This window comes from Crocodylus porosus, unplaced genomic scaffold (assembly GCF_001723895.1).
Source record: "Crocodylus porosus isolate Cpor-Errol unplaced genomic scaffold, CroPor_comp1, whole genome shotgun sequence".
In the NCBI taxonomy this organism is placed as follows: Eukaryota; Metazoa; Chordata; order Crocodylia; family Crocodylidae; genus Crocodylus; species Crocodylus porosus.
The window spans coordinates 30509144-30535877 of NW_017728947.1; the positions used below are offsets into that span (position 1 = coordinate 30509144).

The 26734-nt window shown below is 43.7% G+C and overlaps 2 protein-coding genes across 5 annotated transcripts in view; one reads left to right on the forward strand and one right to left on the reverse strand.

The window, feature by feature from the left end:
* Nucleotides 1-562: 562 nt before the first annotated feature.
* On the reverse strand, nt 563-22633 carry DHCR7 (7-dehydrocholesterol reductase). Its single transcript, XM_019552011.1, has 8 exons — nt 22554-22633; nt 8911-9014; nt 7821-8043; nt 7200-7290; nt 5858-6071; nt 5330-5534; nt 3181-3312; nt 563-2556 (listed from the first exon to the last, which is right to left on the reverse strand). The coding sequence occupies exons 2-8, from the start codon at nt 9006-9008 to the stop codon at nt 2092-2094; spliced, it is 1428 nt and encodes a 475-aa protein (XP_019407556.1). The 5' UTR covers nt 9009-9014; nt 22554-22633; the 3' UTR covers nt 563-2091.
* A 3558-nt stretch (nt 22634-26191) lies between these two features.
* The window catches only part of NADSYN1 (NAD synthetase 1), a 45188-nt gene continuing 44645 nt past the window's right edge, over nt 26192-26734 (forward strand). For all 4 annotated transcript variants that reach the window (XM_019551436.1, XM_019551434.1, XM_019551438.1 and 1 more), the window contains exon 1: nt 26192-26334. In XM_019551436.1, coding sequence (XP_019406981.1) covers nt 26250-26334 — 85 coding nt within the window. In that variant the 5' untranslated portion in view covers nt 26192-26249. The remainder of the gene's footprint in view (nt 26335-26734) is intronic.

A 26734-nucleotide genomic window follows, 5' to 3' on the forward strand; every position in this document is an offset into this window, starting at 1 on the left:
TGTAGGATGCATGTACAGTGGTTGTATTCATAATTCTTTTAGACACCAAGTGGTATTCCACAATCCATCAAATTTGCCCAGAATGCTTGGAGTCTTCAAATAGAGAAAAGCTCCTGGTTGCCAATGCCTACCCACGTGGTAATACTCTCAGATCAATGTAATACAGCACTACATGGACTCAAAAGTGGAATCATGCAAGTGCAAGCCAAGTGCAACAAGGCATATATACAATTGACTTAATATCATCCATTTATCTACATTATATGTTACTGTAATGAAACGTGCACTTAAAATAAGGCCTGAATGTAACTATTAATAAGAGACTTTTCTTATTCATATTGATACAAAGCAGTTTTACCAATCAAAGGGGCTAATTGTGACAATATATGTATATATTTGGTGGTAATGGCTTTTAGCCTGAACTTGTTGATTTTAGTAGACTTAAAAAGCACTTTTAATTCCAGAAGAACATTGTTAGAGGTACAGTAAAAAACAACCAAAAATGAAACAGCCAAACAAAAACATATTTTTCTTTTTTTCACTAAATATTATAACAATTTTGCAGAAATCTACAGCTGTCAAATCTACTTACTCAAGATTGTGTCTCTGTTTGCGTCTCCAGGGTCATGGCTACATAGCTCTTCACGTTACACCCTTCACTGCCCCACAGAGCACTGCCCCGCAGTCCTTAGAGCTGCAGTACTTATATGCTTATATCTTTCTCTGCATTTCGTTTTTGTCCATAATCCACTGAACACTTTCCCTGTACAGCACAGCAGTTAATGCAAGGGGAAAAAAACCTTACAGCATTTCTAACAGGAGAAGCCTGCATCCTACTACTACATACTAGTCAGCTCTCTATGGCAGAGCTGAATGAATACCAACCCTGCAGTGTCAACAGGAAGATCAATAATACTGTCTCTCACCTTGAAGCAGATAACTAATAGTTACATGGAACCTACTGATATTCGAGTTAGTATGAGAAGCCTCTGTAAAAAAGGCATATAGATACATGTCTTTGTTTTCTTTTGTCTGACAATAGAACAAGGCCCATTTGTCTTCCAGTCCAAATTTCATGGTACAAGTTAATTGCTTATTTAAATGGAGAATATTGGGCATTTGTATGTAATATGTAACTGTCAAGCTTGTAATTAACAGGAAGGGCTTATCACTCTGCTTATCTATTTATATATTATCTTTATCCTCCTACACTTCATCTAGCATTGTTATTTTGGACTGTATGCTTTTTGTAAAGCTCTCACCAGAGATTTGGTAGTGAGCTAATCTGAACAATTAAAAGGTGGAAAAAGAAAAGACAGATCAGATAAAACCTTGTTTCCACCTTGAAATCCAGGATTCAGCCTCTATTATTGTCCTAACCTTTGTAGTTACCACTTTGGACACAAGTGAGAGAGGTACGAAGTCCCCTATCTGCACTAAAAAAATGTTTTCCTATAACAAACCTTCTCTTCAGTTACTCTGCAAAGAAAGTTTAGGATTAAGTCAAACTAGAAGTCAGTGGATGATCCCAAGGAAGTCAGGTTCTTTGTGCTCAGGTGGGCTGAGCACTGCTGATCCACAGCAACATGGAACTCAAGACTGGAAGTAGCCTTGAAGGTCACAGACTCCAGTCTCCTGTTGTCACATTATATAGATTTCTTTAATAGTATAATCAAGTTCCATCCTAAAAAAGGGTAATAAAGAGTAGCAAAAGCAAGAGAATACTGGAAACAGATTCTGGAGCCTCACTCCTATGCTACTTAGAACTCTTCTTCTAGTGCTAGAAAAATTATAAAAGAAAGGTCCCTCAGTATTTATTTACAAATTATTGGAGAAAAAAGGTAACAAGTCAGACCTTTACAGAAGAAATATTAGCTATCAGACCATTTATGCAATACAGTGCTCAAAACTGCTACTGGTAACATCTTCTATTAGAGAAAAAATAAATGTTCAAACCACACTTATTTCCCCCCCAGAAAGCATCCAAAATTTTCTGTGGAATGTAGTTTTTGCTGGCATCAAGCAGAACCTGTATCTTATATTTTCCCATTCCCAAAGAGACATTTTGAGCTGTGGAATTCTGTGTTCTTCTTAAAATATTCCTGGTATTAGCCGGTAAGGCACTGCAGCAGTGTAGCGCTTCCAGTCCTTCCCATATTTGCTGGAACAACGGTGTTCATCCCTAATGCAGCGATGGACCAGCAGAATGGTAATGTAAATTATGTAGAAGTAAGGCAGAATGTGTTCAAAGCCACATGTCAGGCAGTATGCTAGGGAGCCCATCAAGTCACCAGTGTAATTAAAATGTCGTGCCACTCCCCAAAATCCTGAAGTCAGCAGCTTACTGTAGTACTTGCTCCCATTCGCTGATGTGTATGAACATTCAATGTATTCTGGTTTCTTACCCCAGATTTTGCAGTTGCCATCTGTCCGACGGAAGAGATCTTTCTGGTGGTTGGTCATCCTAAAGACATAGTAACCAACAAGGCCCAACAGCAGGATTCCTACTGCATTAGCTGTTGACAGCTGTATAGGGTGGTATACTAGATATAAACCCTGCGGAGTGAAGAAGAATTAAGGAAGTTAGTGAATTATTGTAGAGAAATGCTTCCCCCAAAATAGGTGGTATCCTTTCTGCCCAAAAGGTGGTAGACTGGTTCTCAGTCTAATGGGAACCCAATTGACAGGAGAGGATCAGTGAGAGTAAGAACTTGCAGGATCTCAGATCCATATTACAAATGTATTGCCATGTCTGCAGATAAAGCCAAAACTCGTTTACAAAACCACCTGCCTTATCTCTACTCTTACTGAGACTGCAACAGATAGTTGAAGGAACAGCTTGTATGAATGGAATAGGAAGCTAAAGCAGCTTTCTGCTAGCTGTTTTCTGTTCCTATGGCACTGGTTAGAATAAAATAGCATGACAAACTGTGCTAGGACACAGCACTTTAGATCAGGGCAGGACATATGGCTATTAATCTCTCCTGATGTTAAGGCTTCAGGAATTGAGCACTATGGATTGCAGCAGTGGTTCTAACTCAGACTTCCTAAAAGTATTTTAAAAAATGCAAGTCATGCTGCTGGGGAACAGATTTCTGGAATTCTCATGTTTACTTTGAACTCTGCAACTTGTTCTGCTTCCAGGAAATCTGCTATTCGCAATGCAAATCACATTTGTACCTGCAAAGTATAGAGGTAAGGCAGCCAGACACAGTCTCCCCAACCCAGGTACCATCCAAAATGATCATGGCAGATGTCAATAGTCTTCAAATACCAGGCTTCATTCCAGAAGAAGTCCAACACATAAATTCCCTGGAAATAAGGGGTATTTTGCTTAGAACAGTGCTCTGTTGCTATTAAAGTATATCACTAGTTAGTACACAAAAACTGTCCCAGCAATTTTAACTTCTGTGAGATTGATAACTGTCCTGCATTCCACAATTGCAAATGCAGTATTTTCAAAAAATAACATAACTGTATTAAAATATATTACACACATAGTGGAAAATATACCTTCAATCAATGCAGATGCCCCAATTCATTATTTTGGGATCTGAAACACTCTGGATAGACAAAGATCACAGCTCTCCTTTGAAAATATCTATTTATTATTATTAATAACGGCATACAGCATTAGGAGTTCTGTTTAACTGCATTCAACGTTTCAGTATCTCACTGTGCTTATTTAATCATACTAGAAACAGGATCTAGCAACAGCCATACCATGGTGCAGAACTGCACTTCAAGACACTTAGTCTTTGAAATCGCTTGTCATTGTCAGTTACAGTTAGATGTTTGATATACAGTTTATGAGGTGCAACTGGTCTTCCTAAATTAGCAGATTACTCTAACCAAGCTCTTCCTCTGCTCCAAATCACCACACAATAACTGACAGAGGTGATGAATGTATAGCCTTTCATTTCCTTCCCAAGTTTCCTAGACCGCAAGAATTCAGAAACAGCTTCCTCACATTGAAGTCCTGTTGCCTCCTTTCACATCCTTTTGCCTTATTTCTGTTAGTTTCATGCATTCATTCTTTTCATCTCCTCTTCTTTTCACTCCAGTGCTGAGAACAGGCACCCCTTGAAATGCTGTTTTTATCCTTTTATATTCTGTCCCAAAAGCTGTGTGCTGATCTTCAGCTTCCCTCAAGTGCTACACATCTGGAAAAGCTGTCAATTTACTTTATCTTAAAAAAAATTACTGTCAATTTATTTTATCTTAATTAACTGCTTTATCTTTTAAAAAGTCCATATTTGTGCACTCAGTTTTTTAAATCCAAAATATTAGCCAATTGAAAAAAATGTGTTTTTATTACAAAAAAGCAAGCCTTGAAATCTTGAGATCACTGGATTTTATTTAAAAAACGTATGCTGAATTAAAAAAAATATATCAGAGAATTGTTTTTAAAATAGGATTAATAATTGGGACATGTCTATGCAATAGGGGATCTCACAAACACTACATTGTTTCCAGGATGGTGCAGTGAACAGGATAATGGACTCTGCCTCAGCAATACACACGGAACAGTAAAATGCATTTGAGTGTTAGGGAATGCATCTACATATGCTATTAATTTCCCGAATAAGCTCTGGCAGTTCACACTGGAGTTTATTGCATCTGGGACTGCAGCACATTGAGCCGGGTCAGAGCAGCCCTGGCTGGCAGGGAGACCAGTGGGTCCACCTGCCAACCCAGAGCTGCTCCACCCTGGCTCAACATGCTGTGGAGGGGATGGCTGGACACAAGGATAGCCAGCAGGCAGCCCCTGCACTGTAGCATTCTTGTACCCCATTCAGTTCTGGTCACTGTCTACGTATGCATTGCAGCGCACTAAATAACTCTGCCATAGGACAGTACTGGTCCCAGACAGTACTATCCGACAGCAGAGTTAATGAATTTACTATGTTCTAATAGGGATGCATGTCTAGACAGTGCCATTTTACTGTGGAGTTGGTCAGCTCTGCAGTAAAGAGCACATGTAGAAACATCCAGGATGTGCTAAAGCATGCCTCTGCCTTGAATGGTAAGACTGGGGTATAGACATAACGCAAGAATCACAATAAAGCAGGGCTTGGCAATCTATAGCCCACTTTGGGCCCAAGGTAGATCTCTGTGGCCTGCTGCTGGAAAATGTTACCAACTGCTGCAAAGAACTATTTAGATGGAATCATAAGATCCTTTATTTAGGTAACTTTTTCTACCAGCCACTTCTATTCCTTTGGGTCTGTACTTGGGAAGCTACAAGCTACAGTGTATGCCCCAACAAGGTCTTTCAGTACAAACTTAAGTTTCTAAATTTATTCACATTTTATTCCTCCAGGCTTACCTGCAAGACATTGACAAGGATCATGGAGTTGGTCACTTGGCCATATAGTTCCTGTTGCTTGGCAGCGTAGGAGAGGTTAATTAGGGTCCAGGCTACAATACCAGGACGGCCATTGAAGAACAGCTTGAAGTCAAACCACTTGCCTATGCGAGGGTTGAATTCAATTCCCATCATATAGTCGTAAAAATAGCTGCCAGTGAATTTACTAAAATTAGAGAGTTGAAAGGTGCTAAGTTTTGTGCAAAGTTATTCAATCAAGTTTCTGACTATAAGCTTTACTTCATTTTCTAATGCTTAGAGTACCTCATGTACTAACAAAGTATAACACAAAACTATCATTAGATAAAATTATGCAGTAGGCACACTGCAAACCCATGTCCTGACTTGAAGTCCTAGTTAGTCTGATTTGACAGAGCATTTAAAAGAAACAAAGACTAAACAAATGCATTCTGGTATTCTTTCATCAAAATTAATTTTAATATGTTAAATTTTCTAATAATACTACAGTTACAATATAAAAAGACATACCAATCTTTAGCATTAGTGGGGAAAAGATGGGCTTTAATCATCGCAAACGTGGAAACTACATATCCCAGTATGTTTGCACACCACAGGAGAGGAATCCAGTTGTCAAAAATGATTGTAGGTGTGAACCAGTGGAAGTAGTAAGAATTTGCAAACCAGAGAGCATGGGTAATGATCCAAGCCTGAAGCCCATTGATTTCATATTTATTCACTATACCTAGAAAGGAAGAGTTGAATTTTTCAACTGTTTGCAAAAATATAAGATGAACATTATGTTTTATTAGTTTGGACGTAGACGTTTTATCCAGGAGCTTCAGCTGAATGAAGTGTTTCTATGTCCTCTGAGTCTTTTCTTAAGTATGCAAATCTCACAGCAACCTCTCCTCTTCAAGTAGAAAAGAGACCCTAGTGAAACCATCAACACTATTCCTTAGACTTTTGTTTTCATTTTCCTGTTCTATCCACCCCCCCAAACAACAACAATAAAGCAATTTTTAAAAGTTAGCAAACTTAAGGTAAAGAGAAATCCTTCAAAGTTAATTATGAAGCAAAAGAAGTAACAGGAAATTAACTTGAATGTAGAAAGATCAAATTAGTCTCACTTGAAAGAGTGTGTTTAGCTATTCTCCTGAACACTTAGAGTAACCAATGAGTAATGCAAGGCTTAGAGATCACTATTCTATTCTCTCCCAATATATCTGCTGGTGCAAAATAATTTTTCTGCTGGTGGAATAGTCCAGGTGAGAGTCAATAACTTTGCAACTAGAGAGGGTGGTTTTGGCTGCATTTTTAGTTCAGGTAACAATCATACTGCACTTTCTCCACTAACATTCCCCCCTTGCATCCATTTTTAATATGCATATGATTTTTTAAAATGACCTGTTCTTATATGGAAACAGTCTATATGAAGCTACTAGGTTCAAAGCTGGTTAGAGTATCATGATCAAGGAATAGGCATTAATGTCTCCGTATCAAAGGTGACGTATCCATTGGATTTCCCCGAGAGGGTGTGTCCTGGGTCTGTCTAGCACTATTTAACATATTCATTAATAACTGGGAGGTATGAACTGAATGCACACAAAAAGTTGTGGACGATAATGGGATGGGTTTCGCAGCAGACAGTTTAGAAGACAGAGTTACGATTTAAAGTAGCCTGAAATAAATACAATGGAATTTAATTTGGAAAAAGCACAGGTACAAAATGGACAATGACTAGAAAGACTGCTGTACTGCAGAAAGCATATGGGGGTGGGACAAGGTGAGCTCTTGAAGTCCCTACCTGTTCTGTTGTCTGTGCTTTATAAAATGGAACGTGCAATTTATGGTATATTGAAGGAAAGCTTACCAGCAGGAGTTACAGCACCTTCTTGTATTCCTCCTACATATCCAGGCAGAAACTTATGGCAGAAATCAGGTATCAGGGTATATAAAATCACCTATAATATGAAGAATTTAAAACAATAAATAAATTGTGGAACAAACATAATCACTATAGATACATATGTGGGGTGGGTTTTTTTGCTTTTAACTTGGAAAAATTCCCAGTTTTGAGAACACGGATATTCAGAAATGGCAAAAGCATGGATATTGCTTGAAATGGTAACGTTTTCTGGTAATTATAGAGTAGATCCTGGCTGCCAAATCAGGCCTGTGCTACTGCTGAGCTGAGTTCAGCAGCCTTAGGCAGCCTTGCCATAAGGGGTGGTGCATGCGTGTCTCCCCTGGCTCCTAGCCTGGCCACTTCAGGCTTCTGCCTGTCTTGGCCACCCAAACAGTGACTGTCAGGTCAGTTTGTTATTGGTTCAATCTATGTAGTTTAGAAAAAACTAAAAAGATTGAATCAATTTTACCTTGGGTTTCTTGAACATCTATGCTTTGCCTAAATGACAAAATCATTCCATACAAAGATCTTTTGTTATATTAATTCAGATTTCAAAGTTTCTTACCAAAAAACTCAAGTAAGTACCTGGAAAGTGACCCAGAGTATATAGATGGTAGCAGCTTTCCAGCTCAGTGAAGGAGTCTTGTCCCAGATGTCAGAGAGGTAGGTATTTCCCCCAAACAAATCAATGACTGGCTCAGTCAGGGAACAATCATGCTGATCACATGACATTATAAAATAATAGACTATGAGTGGTGCGAACAAGAGCAGGAAAATGACTGCTGCCAAGGAAAAACAGTCGACTTCCCTGTAACAAATTAATACAGTTAGGTTCTTAAAGGATTCTTACACTGAAACAAAGGGTTTTGCCCCACTTTGAAATTAAGTTTTAGAGAATTTGTTATATTATGTAGTTCACAAAAGACCATTTCCATGTAGTAAAATAATTACAAATGTTAGATAAGATAAGCTGTACAAAAATAATTGTCTAAATGTGAATGAAGAGAGGTCAGGGGTAGGCGTCGCCTAGTCTGTAAAATGCTTACAAAGCTTATGGTAAAGAAACCTGGTCTCATGATTAAGGCAGATCCAGGTTTAGCTCTTAGTTCTAAAAACATCACACTGTTTGTGGTAACATCTCTATGCCTCAGCTTCCAACTAAAGAAAAAGTACTGCAAGTTTGGCAGTTTGCTAATATTTGGAGTCTCAGTGGTAGGTCATAAGCTCTGGTAAGCCAGGACTTGCTAAACTATTCTCTATGCTAGTACCAAAATAGTTTTTCAGATTTGTAGCATGAGTGTACTTTTCTGTCACTGAAGAAATGATCCATTATTACTGGACCTGTGAGGAGGTATCTTTTTAGGGGAGCTGTTGCAAGTAAAAATTTGTTGTCTTAAGCTTTCTGGACAGATTTAAAGAAAAAGGGTTGACAATATAATAATGCTGTTTAGGATGGTGGTGTTTTTTATATTCTTTACCAGCAGAAACTTATGTCAACGTGATTATACTAGGAAAAGCACTTCTTTGCCATTGTAAATGATATGTACACATGTAGTGTGTTTTACTATAGTGTAGGTAAGTATGGTGATAGTGTTTGTAAGGAGTGTTGCATTGGTAAGATTAGGAAAACATCACATTTCGAGCTTTTCTACAATTAGGGAAAACACATTCTTACCATGCTCTCCCCCATTGACCTTGAGAAGCTCCAGCTCCATTTGAGATGCCTTTATGTTTCCTTGCTTCAGAAGATTTTCCCTCCTGTGGGCCTGCCATCAAACCCTATGTGAAAGATAATTAGATTATTACACCATCTGTTTTCCCCTCAGGGGCTAATTTTGCCTTGTCATTGAAAGAAGAGAAAATTTAAGGTCACTAAAATGTAAGACTGATTAAAAGATAAGCCAAAAAAAGAAAGAAAAGAAACTATGTTTTTTTGGTTTACAAGATTGCAAGCAGAAATATCACTTCTCCCCACCTCCTCCAATGAAGCATTGCTAAATATGAATTAGTTTGCTTTTCTCCCCCATTAAAATCCCTATCAGACTTTTCTCTCTGCAGGCCACCTTCAAGCAATGCTCTCATGTATACCACTAATGAAACTGAAAGGAAACTATAGTAAGTGAACAATGCCTGAAAGGTCACCTCCCCAAATAAAAGATTCTGCCCTTTTCACCTTAAGATACAAATTTGGGACTCTCAGGTCTGTCTGTTCTTTTCTGCTTTTTGAAAATCTCTTTAATTATAATTAGCTCTTCAGCTGAATGTTATTGTTATTACAGACCAGAATTTTAGGGATGAGATGGGATAATGATTATAAAGTAATACTATATAAAATTAAAAATGTTCAATGGGTATTTGTCAGGCATTTAACAAGAGTTAGTTGGGTGTAAACAAGTGCAATTCCAGATTTTAAGCAATCCAATTTAAAATCCTATCTTCATGTACACATTTATAAAGTAAATGAAAGGGAGAAGTCACAATCATACCAGTCACATGCAGAACTTGTACTAGAAATTCAGTTTTTGTTTTTCATGACAAGAAAAAGCAGAAGCAAGCACTCCACCTCAACATGCCTCTGTAGACAAAACACACACAATACAATTCCAATGTATCCATACACTTTTTTCCAAGGCAGTGTCACACACACTTTACCCAGGTAGGATCTTGCTGATACAGGAACCCAGACGTTCCAACTATCAGACTGCCAGAGACAGAGCAGAAGTTCGAAAAGATTCCCAGAAGCAGTATTAAAGATTCACATGCACATAATGAAACATGCCTATCTCCTATTTCTTGGACTATTGTGGGCGAGGGGCGGATGGGAAGGGTCTTCATCAATCCCTTGCAGTCGAGGAGGACTGTCTTCCATTACTGTCTTATCTGTATGTCTGAAGATGGCTGATGCACCCTACCCGGGGTTGATGGACTCTACTGCAGCTTGGGCATGTGCTTCCATGGGGGGTTGGGGTGCTGGATTCTTGGCTTGGTCTGCGACATGCTGTTTTTGCTGCTCCAGCTTTTCCATCTCCTGTTGTTGTCATGAGGTTTTAAAATACTGAGATCACTGCAGCAGATTTTTCTTCCATGTGTGGCAGTCCTGGGCGATAGTCTCCCATGACTTGACATCAATGTTGCTTTTTTTGTGCATCCTTGGGGGTCCTTATGTTCCAGGTCCCAAAAATTGTTAGTATTTTGACTGCAGTAAAGATGATCCCACTGGACACAATTATCCAGTCAGGAAGAAATACAGAATACTGTATTAGACAGGCTGTTTAGGGCACCTTTTCAAGCCCCCTCCCCATGTGGAAGAGATCAAAGCAGGTCCTGAGGAAGGCTGCTTAGTCACAGTTACAGCTGCTGAATCACACTCCTGTCCACTGGCAATGCATAGGGGATGCACAAGGGTGCACATGTACCCCCTGGCATTGGCGGTGCACCCCCTACAAAAAGTGCTGCTGATGCTGCCAGTGGCGCCTGTGGGCAGTCGCCATTTGCCCCCCCCCCCACCACCACCGACACCACCAGCGGTATATGCAGGTGGTCACTGACCGCTGGTTGCCATTTGCCACCCTCCCTCACACCACTGCAGCCGCCTGCAGGAGATTGCTGCTGCTACGCTCCCATCACCGACAGTGCTGCCGTCGCCTGCGGTAGCTCACCGTGCCCCACCCCAGCCTCTGGGGCTACATGGCGTTCGTGCTCCTGTCTCATCCAAGTGCTAGACAGCTTTCTTGTAACTTCTGCCTCCGTGCCAGTTCATAGCTAGAAGCTTTCAGACCTCACAACCCTGCTCCTGTTGCCATTAGCTAGTCACCAAAGTGCTTGAGGAATGTGCCAAAAAAGCTGTTTTCATGGAAGACATCTGTGCGTGACTTTCATCTTGGAGAAGCTGCTGCACATCAGCTTCATCTGGCTCTTGACAGAATGGGACCTTGATCTAATGGCAGGGAGACCAAGACGACTAGTGGGAATCTCATTCCCCTGCAGGCTACACCTGCCTTTATAGCCACTGAGATTCTAACATCTTCCGCCTGCTCCGCCACTGAGGACCTTGGACCCATGGCTGGAGCTGGGCAAGGTCATTTTAGTGGCGACCTGTACTCACCATGTCACAGCACCATCAAAGGTGCCAGTGGCGTTGGCAGCAGGTGATTGCCACTCGCCACCCCCTCACCCCAGTGCCAACGCTGTCAGCAGCATCTGCAGATGGTTGCCGATAGCCACTTGGCATCCCTCCCCACTGCCGACACCACTGCGGCCACCTGCGGGCGGTCCCCATTTGGTCCACCCTCACCGCTGACATCACTGTGGCTGTCTGTGGGCAGTCCCCACTCATAGCCGCCATGCCTCTGCTGCCAACACCACCACCTGCTGGTGGTTGCCGTGTTCTCCCAGCCTTAGGAGGCACAAGGCATTCAGAAATTATAGAGAGGATGGAGATGGTTTTTTCACATATGGGACAGGACAAGGAGCAATGGCCTCAAGCTGCAGCAGAGGAAATTTAAGTTAGAGATTAGGAGGAACTTTCTGACTATGAGGGAGGAGCAAGGGGTCAAGCATTGAAACACGTTACCTAGAGAAGTTGTGGAATCTCAATCTCTGGAAATTGTCAAGAGCAGGTTAGACAAACACCTGGCTGGGATAATTTAGTTGTGGATGATCCCTGCCTACAGCAGGGGACTTGACTAGATGACCTTGTGAGGTCCTGTCAAACCCTTACTTTCCTATGAGCCAAAGCATCTATAAACTCCAATAAAAGTTCTACCTGATTAAAACACATTAGGTCCACAGTACTAACAGCATTTCTGAACTGATCCAAAAAGATACCAAGTACAAGAAACTCCACATTGACCTGTTAACACTGGTGTAAAGAACTGGATTACCAGATAGTTAAGGGTGCGCCAATAGAGATTTTTGGGGCAGATACTGATAGCCAATATTTAAGGAGGCATACTGGCTGATACCAATATCTGATACAGCTGCCTCCAGCTGGTAAGTCCGGTGTGGTGGAAGGAGAGTGGGGAGGGAAGGGGTGGGGAGTTCAACGCCTCCCATGGTGAGGGAGGGGGCAGGTGCAGCCCAGGCAGGGCAGTGGGGAGAGCTGGAGCCATAGCTCATGGGGAGGGGGGAGGCAGTTCCCGCTACTGCTTGCATCCCAGGAGGGCGGGGGGCGGGGGGGGGAGGGGGAGCATGTGCCCCCCGGATCTGTGTGGGGCAGGTTGCAGCCTGGGATGTGCGGGGCTTTTCTTGGTGGGTGCTGGGCTCGGAGTAGATGCTGGCATCACTGGGAGGAAGCTGCATCCATCCCAAATTTCTCTGCCGATCTACTTCCAGCGCTGCCATCCGCCTAGCACAGCCACAGCTCTTCTCGAAGCATGGGTGGAGGCGGGTTAAGCCGGGGCTGTGCTGGGCGGCTGGAGGGGAGATGGAGCAAGGAAAAGAGCCAGAGACGGGCAGGGAAAAAGAAGAAAGTTCAGGGACAGAAAGTCAGTATGAAGAACCTTGATAAAGAGGTGAGTCAGGGTCAGAGCCAGAGAGCAGCGTCCTGCCATTAACTCCCCTGGGCTTCAGCCCCGAGTGGAGGCAGGGGGATGCAAGGGGTGGGGAGGTGGGAAAATGGAAGTCTTCTTAGCTGCAAAAGTGATCAGCAGGGAGCCGGGTTTTCTGTTTCCCACAGAAAAATGGAGTAAATCAGAAATTTTACTTTTTACCAAAGGCAAATGCTTATTTCTTATTTTATCAGAGAAGCCCGGAGATTTTGCAATGAGTTACCAGCACAGCAGCAGAGTTTCAGCCTGCAGGGAGCTGGGAGGGAGTGGGAAGAAGCCAGTGAGACAGGATGCACTGCGTGCATGTACATGTACACCGCCCCAGGCAACCTGCAGAGCAGCTCTAGTAGGTAAGTGGGAAGGAGACAGAGATTGAGGGAAGGAGCTGGGTAGGCCTGGGGCTGCTGCCCAGCTGGGCAGTGCTTGGGGCCCAGGGCCACAATGTGCAGCTGCAGGGCCCCGGCAGGGAGACAGGGGCCAGCTGCTGCACACACTTCCAGGGGGCAGAGAGGACCCCCACCCCGCAGATCTGTGCATGGGGCAGGCGCAAGCTGTGGGCTTGGGCTCCCGCCCTGCTTCCCTCCCCCAGGGCCTCCACAGCCCAGGGGGCATGACCTGGCGCAGCGAGGAACAGAGGGGTCACACAGGGATCTTCTTGCTGCTGTGAGCTCCCCACTGCCCTGGTGATGCACCCCTGTGTGTGCCACTGCTTTGAGGGGTACCACCCTGCACCTCTGCCTTCACTGCAACCCTCGCACAGGAGGCACATTGCCAGGGCAGTGTGGAGCGAGCAGCAGCAAGCAGCTTCTCCGCACGGCTCTGCTGCTCCTTGTCGTGCCGGGTTGTGCCTACTGGGCTGTGGAGGCCCTGGGGGAGAGAAGAAGGGTGGGAGCCTGAGCCCGCAGCCTGCATCTGCGCTGCGTACAGACTTGGGGGATGTGGGTGCTCCCTGGGAGTGTGCGTGGTGGCGGGGAGCTGCCTTGCCTGAGCCTGCATGAGGGAGCAGGGCCAGGGAGCTGTGGACCCAGGTCCGTAGCCCTGGCAGCTGAGGGCCCCCTCCAGCAGGGCTGAGGGAATAGGGGCTGTGGGTGGGGGCTGAGGGGCATCAGCAAGGCTGTATGGGGGGATGGGACTGAGAGGCATGAGCAGAGCCAAGAGGCTGTAGGAGGCCTTTAATTTTATTCATGGATTTTGGGTTTTTTATTAGAGAATTTGTGTTTTTTTAATCAGGGAGAACCAGGATCCCTGGTGATCAGGCAGCTTGTGAGAGCAACACACATGAAGGGGAGAAGGAGGGAACTGACCATGAAGAGCAGTGGCAAGCAGACATAATCTGCCTGTAAGAATGTGGTATGTCGGGGGGAGGGATTATAGACTTTTGGAAAAGAGGTGGAGATGGGGACCATCCTGGTGGTCAGAGACAAATGAAAACAAAGTGCCTGGAGTGACAATAACTATTCAAGAATCCAAAGGTGAAAGCATGGCAGGTGGGAGACATCATCAGTGGCAGACAGCAGCGAATGATACTATCAGTCGGAGAAGCAGAATTAAAAGTTTCCAATGTATACGCACCAGAGTGGGAGGGAAGGAAAGCTCTGCTCAGAAAGCTAGCAGTTTACATGGTCGGAGGGAGACTGCAGATAACGGCAGGGGACTTCAAATGCAGAATAGAAGTGGGTGACAGAACAGAGGAAAGAGGAGAGGAACTTTACATAGTTCATCCTGATTGGTAACAAACAATTAAAGAAAAGTCACTAGGAGTTGTGTGGGCAGGGAAGAAAATTTTCACTAGCACTGACCCCAGTGGAAAGAAACAAATCAAGAACCGCGTTTGTGTTTATATCAAAAGAGAGATAAGAAAGAAAGAAACCATATGTGTAGCATTTAATGATACCCAAATGCTGAATGTGGAACCGAGTCTTGGTAAAAGCCCCATAAGGGGAAAGGGAGTGTGGAAGTTAAATGTGCAACTGTTACAAGATGAGGAGATGTCAAGCACACAGGAGACAATAGGAGGGGTGGAGAAGAGATATTTTAAGAGCACCAGAGAATGATGGATGATGGTGAAGAAGAGAGGGAGAACTTTTCAGAAGGAAGACTAAAGAACCATGGGGAAAAGAACAAGAGAGCTGAGAGCTACAAAGAAAGATGCAGGCGCTGCTAAGAAAGCTGCAGAATGAAGATAGGCATGAGAAGAACTAGAAGAAACAAAGCAAGTGATAGAACGATAGTTTAAAAGAAAGAGGAGAGAGAAAATGTTTTTAGCACAAGCACCCTGGGTGGGAGCAAATGAAGAGCAGTCCTTATATTTTTCAGCTAGAGTGAAGCCAGCAAAAGGAGAATTAAAGGCAGTGTAGGGAGAAGGTGGTACCCAGGTAGATACCAGGAGGAGGTATGAGAGGCAACAAGAAGATTTTATGAAGAGTTATATCAGAAAATAGAAGTAGACAGGAAGAAGATGAAGGATTTGGTGAAGGAGGTTGAAGAAAAGAAGTAGGGGATGAGGGAACAAAGAAGGTGGAAGAAAGAAGCTTAAAGGAACTGGAGGAGTGCTTAAAAGCTTTAAAAGAGGGAAATCCCCAGGAGCAGACAGACTGCCTGTGGAATTTTAAGAGAAGTTCTGGGCATGGGTAAGGAGGGAGATAGTGGATGTTTTTGAGGAAATAGTGGAAACGGGAGGCAGGAAAAGATTTCACAAGTGATCTTACTCTTCAAGAAAGAATAGAAGGAACTCCTGAAAAACTGGAAACCGATTACACTCTTTAATATGGACTATAAGTTCATAGCGAAGATGCTGGCTTTGAAGACAAGGAAAAACCTCCAGAAGATAATACATGAAGACCAAGTACGTGCATTGTCAAATAGAAGGATCTCCAAAGCGATCAGAGTGATCAGAGATACACTCTCCCACATCCAAGAGAGCAAAACAAGAAAGAAACCATGTGTAGTGTGTTAATGATACCCAGATGCTGAATGTGGAACTGAGTCAGTTACAGCAAACCTAGATTTAGAAAAAGTATATTTCAGAGTGGAACATGATTACATATTCAAAGTGCTAGACACAATGAGGTTCCCAGAGAAATGTATATGTTGGATGAGGCTGTATAGAGAGTGAAGAGTCAAGTCCAAATTAATGGGAAGCTAAGTGAGGCCTTTAAATCCGTACAGAAACGAGGCAAACGTGCCCCATCACCACTATTTTTTGTGCGGCATGCAACTGATAGGACAAAGAATAAGAAAAGATATGGTCATAAGCATAGTAAAGATACCAGGAAGGGGAGAGGTAAAATGTGGATTATACATGGATGATAAATGTAGTGGTTAGGGATAGACTTTTGATGGAAAGGGTGCTAAAGCAAACATAAGAGTATGGAGAAGTGATGGCAGTTAAACTAAATAGATTTAAAAGCACCATAAAGGGAGTAGGGAACTGCAGGGTCTCGGAGAATTTGGGCATTCAAATAAGAGAGAGTGATATTAGAATGCTAGGGACCCTGATGGATGTTGAGGGGAAAGATAATATAGCATGGGAAAAGGTGATGGCAAGGATATGGCAAATACTTTAGCTATGGTTCAGAAGGACGCTGTCCTTTGCTGGAAAAGTGGTAGTGGTTAAGGCTGTGCTACTGCTGACTGTTCTATATATGGGGATTTTAGTCCCACTGATATGGCAGCAGACAGCAAAAGTACAGAGGGAAATGTGTGTTCTTCTGGAATGCCAAAAGAGAAAGGTTGGCTAGATCTGAACTGTACAAAGCAAGAGATATGGGCAGCTGGGGGCTGTCAGACTTGGGATTGTTCACCTATGCAACATATGTAAATGTGATATGCAAGGTGCTAATGGAGGCAGAGCAGGGAAGCAGTGCATATCACTGGATTTCATGTAGCTGCAATTTTGAGGACATGGGAAATATATAATACCTCTCTGAAGAATCCATGGGCGTGGCTCACCTTTTCATACACAGATTCATTACATCAGGATGAAAGGTTTCATGCAGATGTATAAAATAGGAAAGGTAGAGCTAGAGTGCCTGAAGCTGGGACCGCATGAACTAAAATACTATATTGATTGGGACAACAAAGAGATCAGAGAAGAGGAGGCAGAGAAGAAATGAAGTAAGAAGGACTGGATATACATGTTTCACTAAACCAACAATGAGGACTGATGGGAGGGGCAGAGAGTTTCAGGTGGTTGCTGAGGTAATAGTTTTTCTGTATGAAGAAATGGAGTTCTGCAACGGTTTTTCTGTGGGACGTTGATGTATGCTGTTTAAGAGTTAAATATATGTAATTATATGTTTGGATACGTAGTTGTTTTTGCAATATGAAATTTTAGTAAAACAAGGATGCTCAAAATATGAAGTTTTGTAAGTGTAGGGTGGTAAGTGTGTTTTTAATAAAATTTGCACACAGAAAAAAAGGTTCCCATCTCAGCCTTTTGGCTAAGCTTAGCCCAGACATTTGCCTGAGATCAACCTGGCAGTGGAGCCATCATGATCATAAAGGTGCACAACTCGACTGCATGATTTGCCCCTATTCCCAACACTTAAGTTACTCGTATAAGAAACAGTATGAAGCTTCTGAGCACCACAGCTCATCCTGCTCCTTAGCTACTAGCTATGACACCAGATAAAAAGAGACAACCAGAGTAAGGCAGATAGTAAGACAGATCCTTGAACCCCAAACTGCATTTTCTTCAATCTGTTCCACCTGCTGCTTTTTCCCCTCCTGCCTTGTTCATGCATGAGGAACAGTCTGAAACTTCAAGCACCATTGCTCTTATGAAACTGTAGTATGACACTGTGGTAGATACATACACTCCACTGTTTCCAGCTCTGCGAGGGTTGCATCAATACTTGCTACATAGCAATAAGAAAAAATAGAGGAAAGGTTGTGGGCTCCAGGCTCCCAGTTTGGGAGCTGCCCCCCTTGTCCCCTGTACTGCCCCACTCCTTCCTGCTTTCACTGCCTGTCTGCGCCCCCAGATGATGGGGTAGCAGGGTCTGCAAGGCCAAGGACATCTGCAGCCAGGTGACAGGGGAAACCCAGGAACCCCATACCATGTGGCATGCTAGCATGGTACAGCATGTGAAGGGGGCAGAGGTAGCAAACAGCATAGTATGCAGAGTGTAACACTGTACACAAATGGAGGAGACGCATGTTGCAGTATACAGGGTGCAGGGCCACCAACACAGTGGGTGGGGAAAGATGGGTGATGCCTGCTGTGCAGCACAGTATATAGCTCACACCGCATATGGTGCAGCAGCATGCAACCCTTGCCACTCAGAAGCTGGACAGCCCTGATGCAAGTTGAAACCCTTATCTGGTCCCATCTATTTATCTCCTTTGTATTTTCTCTCAATCTAATACCTTGAAGGTTCAATTACTTTGGCACTTCAACTTTCCTCTTTTCTTCAACTTTGTACCCCTGCCCTGCAAATCTCCCAACAAGAAAAGGAGATTAGCAAACCTGCATTCAAGGGCAAACTGGAATCTGATTGACTTCTCAAGAGTAAATGATTTACTTATAGATGCTAATTCTATAGGTTTCAGGTTCTGAAATCTTATTTACTAGAAGAAAATGTGTTGTTGAAACAAAGGGGGCTACACTTGGATACACAGCTGAGGAGATCAAGACCTTGGTCAGCATGACCACAGGGACAAAGCACTTTTCCCAACAAGATGTGGAGGGGGTGCTCGATGGGCCCAGGGCCCACGAGTTTGTTTTCCAAGGTTCACTAAAGGGTTAATCCTGTTAGGGTAGCTTGTCGTATTTTATGCTTTAAAGTTGCACCCGTTTATAGAGTGGTGAATTACAGTACTGTTTAAAGTCTACTTCCATATTTAGCCTTATTTACTCATTGCTTAAGTTCTGTGTAGCTGCATTCATCGTTATCTGAACTTTTCTGCAATATCAGTTGGCCTTGCCTCTTGGAAAGCAGCTTATGGCCTTGAGTTTGCTCACATGTTTCTTTCTTTTTCTATCACTGTGAGAAGTTTTTCTAGCATATAGTAATAATTTTGTTACCAGCTCAAATTAACTGAACTTGGCACTAACCGGCTGAATCAGAGAGATGAAACGACTGGATATGTTAAGGAAAGGTGTTTGTATTTCACATTCCATTTAAGGGTTAATTGTGCTTTAATGATCCCTAAGCACTATCTGGTGTACACTGATAATAAAATAACAATTTGGCCCTGGCATTTTCTGTGTTTTGTCCTCAGAGCATTCTGGGTCTATGTCAAGGGTGCATCCACCCAGCATCTGCAGTTTAGTTCACTATAACATACATTTAGCAATCCAGCTAAACAGTTTTAGAGTTATCCCCCATTTTTCAAACAAAAAAGAAAAACTGAACAAAATACCAATCATCACTGCCTGTCTCCAACACTCAACCATCTGAAGCATCCCAACCCTCAAAAACAATTATTTTTTTTAAAGAAAGATCATTTGGGGTTTTTCTTTTAGTTGCTTTTTGTAGTATGAGTTTTTGGGATCACATTTGCTTCATGTTGTCCCGCTTCCTTCTGTAATCATGAGTGTTAGAAAAAAATGACAAGACAGCTGAAGATCTCTGTTATCTGCAGGGGTCAAGTCTTCCAGTAAGATTTCAAGTATCAGGAGATGCACAAAATTTGATAGGGACAGATAGGGACAAATACTCAGTTGCCTATAACAGCTGCAAAATAACCTAAGTACCCATATGAGTGCTTTGAATCCCAGGGACTCCTGGGGAAACCAAAAGCCAGTCAAACACAGAGGCAAGAAATCTACCTGTAGAAGCGGCCATTGTACTGGGCGAAGGAAATTTGGACCACTGACTTGGCTCCAGCCACTCCCATGATTGACAAAACAACTGGATTCCATCTGAAACCAGATGTGGGGTTTATCTTGGGGCTGACTGACTCCCATCAAAACTGGCACTGTGACAGTCATTCACAGCCTGAATGGCCATGAATTAGTCTTCACTGTTCCAGGGCAAAGTCTTAATTTGGATACTTCACAGGTACTTAATGTGGGATAATGTCCTTGTCTGTCTGTAAGATCCCAGGATAAAAAAAACTGTCTCCTGGGAGAAAACTGATGTCTGTTTTTTATTGGTTTCTGGCCAGAGAGAGCACTTGGTAGCAGTGGCAGCGGGACCCTGGACAGTGCCAGCCCTTGCTTGTCCTCCAGCCACCTTCAGTGTCTACTGGGGACCAAGGGCCCCAGATTCTGAAGCAGGCAACTCATCCCTGCCCACACTCCCCCACCAACTTCAGGTGGCCTGCTGATAGCCCACTAAGCTGCAAGCCATGTTAAAGACCACTAGCTTAGACTGTTGGCACAGAAAAGACTCAAACTTCCAGAGGCTTGCTGTAATCTATTCTTTCAGCCTTTTGCCATGTCGTGAACCCATAGTGGTATAGAGGAAAGAAAAAAAAGGGTGTTACCTCTTAATGCTATCACTCCCCTCCCTTGGGACATGAGTAGGCTAGGGTTGTAAGAACAACATGTTCTCCCAAGCAGCGTTGGGAGAACACCATCAGTGGGGCAAATGGGACACATCTCTATCTTGCTGCAGCTCTCCAGAAGCAGACTTGGGCCAGTCCACCATCAGCAAGCAAATCTCAGGACAACTGAACTTGTACCTTTGGGGTGAAGTACTCATCCACCAACCCTACTGTGGTAAGCCTTACCCCAGACTTACCCAGTGTGGGTAAAATCATGTTTGTAAAGAAGCAGTGCCAGCTACACAATTTTAATTCAATAATATTCAACAATTAATCTTGCTCCTTCTTGATCCAGAAACTTGTGAAACCCTGGAATGGCATCTAAGAAGAGGCCCTTGCCCTGTAGCTGGCAATACTACACTCAGATTCAGAAAGCTAAGGCAACTGGTGTGGCACCTGCAATCAGAGGTTACCTTGGAGAACCCATCTCTGCCTTCATCACCCCTGCTTGATGAGTTACTCAGTCCCCAAATAAGAACAGCCTAGTGCCATCATAGATCCCTCATGTTGATGCACTACAGCAATGTAACGGTGGTGCTACTTACTCCATTAACTCAAGTAAGCCTATCAATTCAGCAAATTAGTACTGAAAAAAAATAGCTTTTGGGGTCATGCCTTCTTATTGGCTATCCAGCCCTCCACTCATTCAAGAATCTCAAAACTGGTTTGTTGCAAAAAATAGATAGTTATGCTAGCACAAGTTGAATGCCATCATCTGGTTTTCAATCAGATTCTGGGAAAGAAACTGCTGTAGTTGCAATCTTGAAATCTGTAGATCCAATGCTTTCCACCACTGGGATGGAGTGGCAGAAGACATGCTGCAAAATTGAGAGGAAGCAATGAAATTGCTACTGAAAATATCTGTAGGCAATGAGATAGGATCTTCTATCCATACAAGAAGGCAGAGTCTTATTTCTCATTACCAAAAAAAAGCAACAAAGTGAAACAAAGCTACCTCCCATCCCAAAGCTTAACACACACTATCTTATAAAAATACAACAAATTTCTTAGGATGAGTCCCTGGCTCTTGCATAATTTCTGGACCATTATGGCTATAATATTGGTCTTACATTCGGTAAAAACACAGCAAATTGGTAGGCCTGCTGAAAGCAAATTATGGCTGCTTGCCAAAGACTAATTCAGATAAGGACAGCAAACCATGTTACACACTGAATACCTAACTGGTTTAGGAGTGACGTTTTGGCCACCTCATTAAAAATCCCTCAAAATCAGTTAATACAAAGCTGAAACTACGGCTAGATCTATGTTTTCCCTTATAGTCCACTATCTTCCTAAATGGTCTTTTGTCCTCCCTGCCAATAGAGCTCAAAATACATTTAAAAACAGAATTACTACGAATTGTATGTGGAGATGAAACCTTAGCACATAAAACTCATAAACCTGTAGCTTATAAAGTAAGTTATAACTTATAAAAAAAAGCAAAAGGACACTAAACTAGGTCCCTGGAAGAAAAAAAGAAGCTTAATTTTACTCATAGCTCAGTTTGCATGTTACAGTGATTGTATAAGCATCTGTTTTTTGCTTTGTTTCCCTTCCCTCCCAAATTTCTGTTCAGAAGTCAGATGAGATCAGGCAGCAGGCTCTTTCCAGCAGAGAAAGAATGGCTCATTCTTTCATTCAGAGCCGGAATAACCCTTTAGTGGGCCCTAGGCAAACAAACTCATGAGCCCCTACTTAATACTGCGTATTTATGTTACTTTTTTTCACTCGATAATTATAATATGTAAAATAAGCACAACCGGCCCCTTCTTTACTTAGGGCCTTAGGCATGTGCCTAGTTTGCCTATGGGTTAATCCTGCTTTCATTGCAGTGCTGTTTTGTGCTGCATGGGGAAGCCAGTTAAAGATAAACCCAGAAGTCTTAAGGCCTGGCAAAGACAGGACAGACCCAGGCTTACCTTATGTAACAGCAATGCAAAACGGTAGGCCAGTATTATACTAGCCCAGACCTACCCCGCTCTTGGGCTAGTCACAAAAGCAGGATTTAAGAAAGGCAGCACATACACATTCATAAAAACGCTTTTTTGTGGCGGAGGGAGGGGAGGGAGTTGGGGTATGTGCTAGGGTTTCCCCACTAGCACAACCACCCGCTCCAGGTCTGACAGCTGGCAGCACGCGAGATGCCCTCCGTCCCCGGCACTGGGGCGGCATCGCACGCGGCTCCTTCCTGACAGGCCAAGTCACCCGTGTGCCTCGGACCCAGCTCAAAACCAGCCTCTGTCAAACGGAGCCCGAGCGCCCGAAGCCTCCTTACCGCTCCGCAACGCGCCGCCCGCTCGCCCGCCGCCGCCGCCCAGCCCTTTGTCAGCCCGCCGCCGGGCACCGCATCCACCGACCCGCAGCGCTCGCTCGGCCGGAGCCCCGCCCCTGAAAGCGCGCACCAGCTCTGCCGGCCAATCAGCTGCCCGCGCTCGCGGAGTCGCACAACCGGATTGGTGCAGAGGACTCAAGCCATCCGCTGAGCTGATGGAATAACCGTGGCAACCGGCAGCCTATGAATAACTGGCAGAGGTAAAACACAGCTAGAAATAGTGTGGTCTGTATAGATACCTATGTCTAGCTGTCTATCCATCTATCTAGATAAATAGGTATAGGTATCTATAGAGACCACTCTGTTTCTATGTTTTACCCGGCCAGTTATTCATAGATATATATAAATATAGATATAGATATATATACATACCACACTATATCTAGCTATCTATCGAGAGAGAGAGGGGTCTCTCTCTTTCTCTCTCTATATAGTGTGGTCCTAGATATACAGATATATAGAGATAGCTATATATGTCTATCTGTCTATATAGATATAGATCCCTCTACCTGTCTATGTTACCCTTGTTAATCAATATAGATAGATAGATAGGCATATCTATATTTCTAGACAGGTAAGAATGGTTTTCCCCTGCCAACATAAGATAGATAGATCTCTATATCCCTACATAGATAAGAACAAGCTGGTTCTGTGCTGGCCGGAGCACTGGCAGTAGGGAAGCTCAGTCAGAGGCACTTACTTACACATCTCTGTTTTGTGAGCTTTGACCCTGAAGGGCTCTAAGAGCAGCCTAGATGTGGAAGAACCACACTTCAGACCTCAATAGTGCCTTCCCTTGGAGTGTGCCAGCGTGATTCATGAACTGCTCATTACCTTCGGGCACCAGTGTTAAGGCTGCAGCCACTGAGTGTTCATCCCTGAAGCCTCCAGCTTCACTGAGTCAATTGCAAGCAGTGTGTAGAACTCAGTAATGTCTTGCTGGTTCATCCCCACGCTCTCTCTGCAGATGAATGATCCTGCTGGATAACATTTGATTCAGGCTTGTTTAAACAGGTCCTCATAATCTAAAGACCCATCTACTCTGCGTGGAATAAAGATCTTCCTGACCTAAGCTCATGTTTACCACTGTTCCCAGTTTTCCACATCCAGCATGGGGTATGACAGCTGCCTGTTTCCTTCTGCCCAAGAAGTGGCTGCATTTCAAGTGGTGCTGCTTCAGTTTTGCCACATTTCATTATTTTATCACTGTGGATTTTTATGCCATACTTGATGCCATGTAGCCGTGCCCCACACAGACAACAGGTCGGAGTGGAAATAAAGGGTAAGTTATTTGCTCAAGGTCACACAGGAGGGAAGAACAGTTTGAGCAGGACTGATTGCACTGATTGCAGTGTGTTAACTTTTGCAGCCCATGTGTTTGGTGTGAATAACCCAGGGCACTAGGTCAGAGAAGTTTCTGGAGGCCCATAGAAAAGAGATGGTCTCTTTAAGGGACAGCAGGGTGACTGCTCAGAATGCCCTTCTCTGTCTACATGACTTACAAATTATTTATAGATTTTGCTCTTAAGTCAATCACATTTTGTCTAATATAATATAATATAATATAATATAATATAATTAGATGGATAATAACTTTGCCAGACTTAGAATCCAACCAAAACCAGGGACTCAAGCACCTGGATGTTTTTCGGCCTTTTGAATCAACATACTTTTCTAAATCTGGAGTGTATAGTTCTGGATTATTTTTACTTGCTTTTACTACATTGTTTGAGTTCATAAGGCTCTAGTCAACCCTTCTACTGTGCAAAGCACTCACTGAATACAGTGGGAACTTTCTTTAGTATAGTACCATACCTAGACTCCTGGCAGCCTTGGGTGAACTTTTAGTATAAAGCCCCACTTTACCAGAGATAATGATAATAATAATAATTAAAAAAACATTTTCAGGCCCCCTTTCTGTCTGGGCCCTGTGTGGCTACCCAGTTTGCCCATGCCTATGTCCAGGTCTGGCATAGTATAAAGTGAGTGGAAGGCACCAAACAGAAATCAATGTTGTATTATGTAAATGATGCATTATGCAAATACAGAGCTAGAAAAAAACCTTTACCTGGAGAGCTACATGCCTCTGTTAGACTCTTGTCAGTTAGACACAGCCCTTGCACAGGGTAAATTGGCCTTCTCAACCAAATGTTGCTACTACAGACACCATTTTCTCCCTATTAGGTCCATAGCTCATCTTCAGGATGAAACATCTGTGCCAAGAATATGGATGCCCCCTAACCCCCCCACATCTGATTGTGGAGTTGACTGAGGTCTGCTTGTGGTTGGAAGTGTCAGATATTCTGCTTTTCAATGTAGCTACCTGCACAGAGATCATGGCAATGAGCTCTCAAGACATTACTGAATACTGGTATTACAGCTACAGGGAATTACATTTAAATTCAGTTTCACAAGTGAGTTCTTCCAGTTCTTCTAAAATGGGCCCTTCACCAACAACAAGCAAAAGGGGGCATAGGTAGGAAGGCACATGGAGGAGGAGAGGCAAGTACATTTTACTGGGCACAACCCTGGAGAAAGTCCTGTCTGTAGTGCTGTGCAGCTGACAGTGTTTCTGGCCCTGTTGCAATCCCTTCTTGAACATGCAGCTGAAGTTCTTTTCCCATATTCCCAAATCCTTACTCCAGGTTCCCAGTTCCTTTTCCACGGCTAATCTTTACACAATTAAAGGTTTAGTATTGAATTAGACATGCTGAAGGGTTAGAATGTCATCCAAAATGTCTATTTACTAACACACATGTAAAATATATCATGCATCAATCTCTGCTCCTGATTCAAGAGCTGGGATTAGGCTGGTATTATGGGGCAAAATCCTTTAATGAGCGGGTGGTAAAACAGGCTGTAAGTGTGCCACATGGAGAGAGAGACACAATTCTAGGATCTGAACATCACTCCAACTGCAGCTCCTTGCCAAGGCAAGAGATCTGGAGACTGACACTGGCCATATAATAGGAAAGGAAATAGTTGGAAATCAGGCAGATAAGAGATGCCTGTAATAGGAAGGGAAACGGTAGAAGATGAGGCAGAAAGGAGATGCCTGCAATAGGAAGAGAATCAATGGAAAATGAGGCAGAAAGGCCTGTGGCAAAGCTATACCCCACTCCTAAGGAGGCAGAAGTGTTTCCACACACATCTCACGCGGTGTATGTAGGAAGCTCACGGGACCAGCCCAAGAGAGGGCAGAGGCAGGAAGGCAGTTCTCATGCCAAAAGAGCTCCGAGCCCAAGTGTGAACCCTAACACAGCGGTTTCCTCGCGGGGAGCCTCTCCCTGCGCTCTGCCCGCGCAGATGGAGGTGTGGGGACAGCCCGACGGGGACACCACGGGCACAAGCCTCTCTGCTACACACAGGGCGGCCTGCAGCCTCCCCCTTGCCCCTGCCCCGCGATCTGCCAAGGCAAAAGCAGCCGTTGTAACCCACAGAGGTAGCTCCGGCTCTACCACGTGTCTGGGCTCTATGACGTCACAGAGGCGACGACTCAGCGTTCCTTTTACTCCAGCGCTGTCGCTTCCTGCCGGCTCCGGGGGGAGGGGGAGGAGGAAGTAAAAGCCCCGGCCCGGGCCCGGAAGGTTTTGCGCGGCTTGGGTGGTCCTAGCAAGGCAGAGCCGGTCCTCAGGAGCCATGGGGAGGGCCGTGACAGTGGCCACCTGCGCCCTGAACCAGTGGGCTTTAGATTTCGATGGGAATTTGGAAAGGATTTTAAGAAGTAAGTGGCGAAGCGCTGGCAGCGGCGCCGCGGGACACCGCTTGGCTGGAAGGGAGGGACGTGCCAGGGCTGGAAGTGGCAGAGAGGCTTCCGCCCGCGGTGTCCCCACACCAGAGATGTGGGTTTCCCGGAAAAATAGATTGTGATCTGCTGTAGCATGTTTATTTGACTTACTTTTTTTTTTAGTTTAAATATACCCCCCTGTTAATTTTATGTCCCATCAGCCACGAGTGTTTGAACTGAAATATTTGATTAGGAAAAAAAATGAAATGCACTTAGTGTGGTTGAAATGTTATAGTCAAACCAATTCAAGGCTTTACTGGAAAGAAATGATTTTTATTGGAGTACTTGTAAAAAAAATGTCAAGACAGTATGCAATAGCATGGATTTCCCTTGCATT

Bases quoted from the DNA above. Each gene is read 5' to 3' on its own strand.
- DHCR7 (XM_019552011.1), bottom strand. From the start codon at position 9,008: ATGGCAGGCCCACAGGAGGGAAAATCTTCTGAAGCAAGGAAACATAAA. The intron at 6,072-7,199 runs GTAAGCTTTCCT...CTTCCTTTCTAG, and splicing joins AGGTGCTGTAACTCCTGCTG to GTATAGTGAATAAATATGAA. The intron at 2,557-3,180 runs GTACAAATGTGA...TTCACTCCGCAG, and splicing joins CTTACCTCTATACTTTGCAG to GGTTTATATCTAGTATACCA.